The following is a 7,922-nucleotide window of genomic DNA, read 5'->3' as shown; positions in this document are numbered from 1 at the left end:
AAGGCTTCAGCCAACAAACGTAGAAACAGCTAAAGCACAAACCACAAGCCTTAAGTTTAAATGTGATCAGTTGATAGAAGGTGGCCAGTGCTTGGAAATGTTTGGTTGTCTGTTCACACTTTAAGTAAAGGGGGTGTGTATGTGGGCATGCTCAGATCAGATTCTCACTATAAAAAGAAACTGTCACTGTTGGTTGAGCAGTAGAGATACTTGGTACACAAGCTGAAGGATTACTTTACACTAGGAGAGGCTACTGAAGGAAACATTATCAAAGGAAGTACTGCTCTGCAGGCTTATTTATTTGCTTGAGTGACCAACGATGCAACAGAGCTATGCATATCCGCAAGTGTTCATGGTGGATGGGAATCCGAATCTCAATCCCTATGTGCAGCCACCAGTTTGGACTCTGCCCACATTGAAGAAGAGGAGAAAGTGTGACTGCAAGACAGTGGGCTCCATTCTGATTCTGAACTTGGTTCTACTAGCTCTGGCATGGGTTGCACTGGGGACGGTCTATTTAATTGACCTCCAAAAGGACATCAAAGAGATAAAAGAGGTACATTGCTAAGCAACTAAATGAAAGGTTGAGGTGGGAATGGTGGAGGAACTGAGTGATGTGGGATTAAAGCAGGCAACTTGGATGAGAATGTGCAGGCTAATTTTTTTTCTCTTTTCTTTTAATCAGGATAATAGAGCAAAGGGTTCACGTGCAGAGAAAATTATTGGTAAGCATGGGCTAGTTTAAATATAATTATACAAAATGTCACTTGCATTGATCTACTAGTCTTGCAAATATGATCTGGTACTTCTTGGGGCCCAGCAGAGACCTAAGGATTCTGTTATCATTCAGAGTCCTGGGGAGGAGTGTAGAGAGTCAAAATGAAGAAGATAAAGTTAAAAGGGGCAATTACTAAAATGGTATTAACTATAAAGGAAGTTTGCAAAGGAAAAAGAATCACTCTTACATTGATCTCTATCTGAATTACATAAGAGTGTAGAAAATGACTCGGATAAAATCAACACTATTTCAAATTGTTGATTCATTCAACCAAATTGTTTTGCAACAAAGTAGAGGGCTATCCAAAGTTGTACTTTATTTGTTCAGTATGTGACACATGATGCAGGTCTGCCTCTTCTTGCTAAGGGATCATAACTTTGTGCCTTCCATAGGAGTTAAAAATGTGACAGAACCACCCAGGAATCTCAAAGCAGCTGCACATCTAACAGGTCAGTGATGAATTATTAATTCTTGGGAGCACTGTCGTGGAATCAATATTAGAATGGTAGTACTGAAGAGGATTGGGAGACATAAAATGAAACAGAAAGTAATGGAGAGACCAGCAAGAACAGTGATCCAAAAGCTATGCAGAGAAGGGGTGTGGGCAGTGGGGGGTGAAGTTCAGTGAAAAAAACACAAAATAGATAGGGCAAAAATAAATCTATAAAATGAAGACAGAACTAATATCTTGGATTCCTTCCATTTTACTGACATGAATTTTATTAAATGTTATTCGTTTTGATTAGAATTTCATTTAGATTTGATAAGATGAAGCCATGCAGCCAAAAATTTAACCAATGTTCACCCAGGAAACATACAATAGATTGTATTGCTTTCAAGTTTGTCCAGAATTAGATATTAGGAGTCAACTAATCTCAGGAACCCTGGGAGGAAAGATTGAAGATTTTAGATTTGCTACCATTGGGAAAAAAGTAATAAAATACTCAAATTTATGATAGGAATGGATAATGTTGATCCAATTCACCGGGGGGCATAGTTTAAAAATTAATTCATTGAGACTTCACATAATGTGGGTGGAAGAATAGTTATGTGCAACAAGTTAGAAGAGTAGGGTATGGAGCCAGGTTGAGGAGAGAAATATATAAGATAATATATACTGGGATTAAGGGAAGAAGGGAAATATCAGGAGAAATTGCATGGGTCAGCTAGGCTTTTTGCATGTCTTCCTACTTTGATATCAGCCTTCGTAATAAAAAATATCAAAATGTGCTGCAGTACTACAATCTTGCCACTAGCTGTCTCTAGCGTATTTAGTAAGACAAGTTGGCAAAATGCCTGGTAACTGAATCTGGTAATGGAACCAATAAAAATAAGCTAAAGTCTGAAAGAATTTGTTTAGCATTAAGGTACATCGAAAAATAGATTAAAGCACACATTGTCTTTTGATAATTAAAAGAAATAAGAATTTATATATGCTTGCTGATTAAGAGAAAGGAAAGGCTTGTGTATGTATAGGACCTATTGCAAGCTCAGTGTTTTTACCTGCTCAGTGTAATACTAGCAGAAATCATTTATTACTAAAGAGAATGAACAATTAGTTTGGCATGAAATTACTTTCAGGTCTGTAATACAGTGAAATTTAAAATACAAAGCAAATAGAAGTAGAAAATGTTGGAAGCAGGTCAGGCAGCATCTTTGCTTGTGTTTTATGCTTGTTGAGATCCAAGTTATTTTAGTGAACAGGTCACATTCTCAACTCCTACCTCCCACCTCTGCCTTGTCAGCAAGCAGCTCAACATGACCTTAAGCATCATGAGATGTGGTAGATTGATATTTCGATATTGGTCGTGGAAGGTCATGTTTGACAAATCTTATTGAATTTTTTGAAGAGGTTACTAGGAAAGTTGATAAGGGTAAAGTGGTGGATGTTGTCTATATGGACTTCAGTAAGGCCTTTGACAAGGTCCCACATGGAACGCTGGTTAGGAAGGTTCAATCATTAGGTATTAATATTGAAGAAGTAAAATGGATACAGCAGTGGCTGGATGGGAGATGCCAGAGAGTGGCAGTGGATAACTGTTTGTCAGATTGGAGGCCGGTGACTAGTGGTGTGCCTCAGGGATCTGTACTGGGTCCAATGTTACTTGTCATATATATTAATGATCTGGATGAAGGGGTGGTAAATTGGATTAGTAAGTATGCAGATGATACTAAGATAGGTGGAGTTGTGGATAATGAAGTACATTTTCAAAGCTTGCAGAGAGATTTAGGCCAGTTAGAAGAGTGGGCTGAAAGATGGCAGATGGAGTTTAATGATGATAAATGTGAGGTGCTACATTTTGGTAGGACTAATCAAAATAGGACATACATGGTAAATGGTAGGGCATTGAAGAATGTAGTAGAACAGAGGGATCTAGGAATAATGGTGCATAGTTCCCTGAAGGTGGAATCTCATGTGGATAGGGTGGTGAAGAAAGCTTTTGGTATGCTGGCCTTCATAAATCAGAGCATTGAGTATAGGAGTTGAGATGTAATGTTGAAATTGTACAAGGCATTGGTGAGGCCAAATTTGGAGTATCGTGTACAGTTTTGGTCACCGAATTATAGGAAAGATGTCAACAAAATAGAGACAGTACAGAGGAGATTTACTAGAATGTTACCTGGGTTTCATCACCTAAGTTACAGAGAAAGGTTGAACAAGTTGGGTCTTTATTCTTTGGAACATAGAAGGTTGAGGGGGGACTTGATAGAGGTATTTAAAATTATAAGGGGGATAGATAGAGTTGACGTAGATAGGCTTTTTCCATTGAGAGTGGGGGAGATTCACACAAGAGGACATGAGTAGAGAATTAAAGGACAAAAGTTTAGGGGTAACATGAGGGGGAACTTCTTTACTCAGAGAGTGGTAGCTGTGTGGAACAAACTTCCAGCAGAAGTGGTTGAGGCAGGTTCCATGTTGTCGTTTAAAGTTAAATTGAACAGCTATATGGACAGGAAAGGAATGGAGGGTTATGGGCTGAGTGCAGGCAGGTGGGACTAGGTGAGAGTTCGGCATGGACTAGAAGGGCTGAGATGGCCTGTTTCCGTGGTGTAATTGTTATATAGTTATATGGTTATGTGGTTATTTGGTGACTAGGTGACCCTATGATTACAATAATAGTTTCCACCTTCATATCATCTCTTCCAATGAGCTTGGGCATAACTGGGAGTTTATTTGAGCCTAGCCAAGCCTCATGTCCTTCAAGAGTCATTGTGACCTCTGACCTCAGACCCTTCCTGAGGACTGTAATCCTTTCCATCGATGCTGCCTGGCCTGCTGAGTTCCTCCAGCATTTTGTGTCTGTTGCTCAGACCTCAGTTCATCAGTTTTAACCGTATTCCTTTCATTAAAATTATAGAAAAGTTCCCATTGTACTTTACATTCATTGATGATATTATATTTATAGCGGTTTTCATATTCAATTGGCCTGGGTATTTTGGCACTGGACAAAAGTGGAATGCATTCATTTACTTGATGTGTTATCCTGACCACTAATGACCAATACTTCTTGTTACTCCTAGGTAATAAGTATTCATTATGTTTAATTTTGAATTGTATATTAATAATCTTTACTTGCAATGTTTTTACACCAGGCTCTTATAAAAATAAAGGTTCCAACCCACTCACGTGGCATGATCATCTGGGCAATGCCTTTACCCGGGGTGTCCTATATAAAGACAGAGGTCTCATCGTCAATGAAACCGGATTTTTCTTCATATATTCTAAGATCTATTTCCGAGCATTTAGATGTGAACTAGACAAGAACTTAGAGCACACCGTGTTCAAACGAACAGATCGCTATCACAAAGACTTGATTCTCATGGAAGCAAAGAAAACAAGCTATTGTTCATTGAATGACAAGGACTGGGCCACAAGTAGTTACCAAGCAGGAATAGTATTTCTTTCCAAAGGAGAGTCACTTTATGTTAATGTGTCATATCCCAAGTTAGTTGATTCTGATGAGTCTAAAACTTTCTTTGGATTATATAAGCTTTAACACACATTTGCTCATTTATATAATGTTATTTAAACAAAAATTAAAAGGATACATTCCACTCACACCAACATTTAAGATCTTCACCCTTTGATTGATCCTTTCTGTTTCCAAAGAGGAAAGGATTTGGGAAAGCAATTAAGCATCCGGTTTGTTTTAACTGAGGATGATCTACTCCACCTGATGGAGGAGTGGATAAGGACAAAAAGGAGGACTGAGCCATTTCTGAGGCCACGATTCAATTATTCAGTTGTTCTTTTAACTATTAATTTGTCAACAATGACGTAGATTATTATAGTGAAAAATTAAGTCAGTTGTGAATTTAAAATATCAAGGATGAATATTACTCAACTTCAAAAGAAAATATACAAGCAAAACACAGATACAGGCAATTCTGAAAAGTTCTTGGTCTTTTATTTGACCTTCAGACTCCTGTTGAACTGAGAGCAACCTATTGCATTTTAGTGATGACAATACCATTTCAGAAATCTACTTAAATTTGATATATGTGCAATGGATTTGGTTGTGAATACATTGTAAAATATTCTTTTTGAAGGTGGAGAAGCTTCCCTGAGAAACATACTGTTATGTGTGCATTATACGCAGACTCTTTGAATTGCTCATTTGAGATTCTTCTATCGTGCAAAAAGGTATCTGCCAGAGCATATCAATGTCCTGGTGGACACCATCTTTGATTTTATGTCACTTTGAAACACAGCACACTTTGATTTTATTGGTAACCATTTTTATGACAAAAAAATTGTGCAATATTAACTTACCTGATTGCAATGGTAATGTGTAGATCTTATATTTTTAATTTTATATATGACATAATTTATAAATAAATATCAGTTTTAGAAAAAATTGCCAATGAATTGTGTTAGGGATTTTATTGGAAGGCTTTGACGTTTTTCTCTTAATAAGGATATATTCCTGGAAGTTCTATCCTACCTAAAAAGTGTTAGTCATTAGCTGCAATTTCAGCTGCAGTGGTTAGCCTATTTAGAGTTTGTGATATTTACAAACGACCAAGGGAACAGGAATGGGCCACTTGGCCTTCAAGCATGTTCTGCCATTCAAGATGATAAGTGGTCTCATTGTAACTTCAGTTCCATATTCCTTTCTACCGCCATTAACCTTATCAAGAATGAGCCGCTGCAATAATCAAGACTCTGCTTCCATTGCTCTTTAAGCTAGAGTGATTCACAACCACTCAAAAGAGGGAAAATTGTCTCGTCTCATTCTGAACTCAAAAACAGGGACCCGATTCCCTTGGGAGAATGAACTCCTCATCTGGTCTATGAAGACCGCATAGGTTCAAGTCCTCTCTCTTTCTTCTAAGTTTCAGAAGACAAAAGCCGCAACAGAGACCATGCCCTTTCCAAATACTAGACCAATAAACCTTTTGTTAATGCACTTACACCTGTTAGGAGGCCAAGTTCAGGAGGTTGTATTGGTAATGCTGTTACATGATGAACTTGGAGGGAAGGGTGGCAGTTTCAGAGTTAAGGGACTGGGGCAGATGACAGTGGGAATGAAGATAGCATGGGAATTGAGAGAGTTGGCAAGAGGGGTGGATGATGGTAGTTTACTTATATGAACCCTAATTCAGCACTGCACCTGAAAGGCTAGGGGGTTCTGGGAATGCTCATTGTTGGTTACTGTGTATGGGGATTAATTAGTGCAGTGTAGGAGGGCAGGTCAGGCCTCATATTTACATAGCATCCAGTCAACAGGACATCCTCAGTACCATATAGAGTAGTGAGCTGGACTACTGTACCCAGAGCTCCGAACAAAAGCTAAACCGACAAACTTCTGACTCAGAGAGTTACTGGTTTAGCTAATGTGGTTTTAAAACTGATTCATATTGATGTTGACCTTAAAATTAAACACAGTCTATCATGCACTGCTCCCCCTTTACTACAGGAGGAAGGCTCTGTTTCGCTAAGTACCTCTCCAGCAGCGATGGTATACTTCATGGCCTAATTTCCTATCCCACGTTCCACTTTGTCTTTAGAGCAGCCAATCAGCGATTGTTTTGCAGTCAACCAGTCAGAGGCTGCTCTGTCTCCAAGTGACCTTTGCATGGACCTAGAGCAGAAAGACAGATCTAGTGTAAAAGAAGCTGTACTCAAAAGTGTTAAGCAGACAATTGCTATTTCCTTTTGTTGTGCAGACTGCAGAAAAAAAATCGGTTAATCCAGAATGCTCAGAACTTTGGTGGTGCCGGACAGGCAGATTTTTCAGACCATTGGATGTAATTTTATTTAACGTTTAATTCACTTTTTTTTAAGATGTTGCTCAGCACAGTAATGTAAACCTTTTTCTAATTTCCAGTTTCCAGGTAAGTTTCAAGAGCACGGACAAAATAGAATTTGATGAGTGTAACGAGATCATCGGAATCAGAGTCCAAATGTGCAAGATTACTTAATGTCATTTAAAGATTGTTTAATGTCATTTCTGGTACACGAGTGTAAAGGGAAACAAAATAAATGTTACTGCAGATATGATACACCTCCAAAAGGATCACAACCTTGTGGTTTGGAGGCTTGCGTGCTTCAATGACCCAGACAGCTATGTTGGCTGGGGTCTGAGCTTTATGCTTTAGCTCTTGGTCACCAATACCAAACAGGCCAAAAGGTAGAGGCCAGTCTGGTCCTCCAGGTTCAGGGGATCAGCTCAGGGTAACAACCCTGACTTGTAAAACGAAACTATTACGGGAACAGCAATGAAGAATCCTTCCACATTTGAGTGTGATGGTATTCCTGAGCCTCCAGTCAGGACTTGCAGGACTGCCAGTAGTGAAAACCAAGAGAAAGCTACTGACAAGACGAAGGAAGCTCTGGTCACTGTCAGAGAAGGAGGACCTCCATTGTTGCCAGCAACATAGTTGACAGTAAGTAAGATCTGATGCAGCACAAGAAAAGCAATAAAACAAAGAACACAATAATAATCTTATTTATGTATAATAAATATAAATACATAAAATAGCTTATATACATAGATTTATTGTATGTCCATAAAGTAATGCTAGGCACAGGAGTGTCTGTACATAAGGTGACCGACAGGAAACGATAAAGTAGTGGTGGTTGGGGGTGGAGGTGTTGATCAGCCTTACTGCTTGGGGAAAGTAACTGTTTTTGAATCTT

At 38.7% G+C, this 7,922-nt stretch overlaps 1 protein-coding gene across 1 annotated transcript; it reads left to right on the top strand.

Annotated features, from left to right (window-relative positions):
* The first annotated feature begins 223 nt into the window (after positions 1 to 223).
* On the top strand, positions 224 to 5,633 carry LOC134355127 (tumor necrosis factor ligand superfamily member 6-like). Its single transcript, XM_063064883.1, has 4 exons — positions 224 to 556; positions 686 to 725; positions 1,171 to 1,227; positions 4,373 to 5,633. The coding sequence occupies exons 1-4, from the start codon at positions 320 to 322 to the stop codon at positions 4,774 to 4,776; spliced, it is 738 nt and encodes a 245-aa protein (XP_062920953.1). The 5' UTR covers positions 224 to 319; the 3' UTR covers positions 4,777 to 5,633.
* Positions 5,634 to 7,922: the final 2,289 nt, after the last annotated feature.

Source organism: Mobula hypostoma, chromosome 12, assembly GCF_963921235.1.
Source record: "Mobula hypostoma chromosome 12, sMobHyp1.1, whole genome shotgun sequence".
Lineage (NCBI taxonomy): Eukaryota > Metazoa > Chordata > Chondrichthyes > Myliobatiformes > Myliobatidae > Mobula > Mobula hypostoma.
The sequence above is the reverse complement of the archived record's forward strand: the minus strand, read 5'-3'. Positions and strand labels throughout refer to the sequence as shown.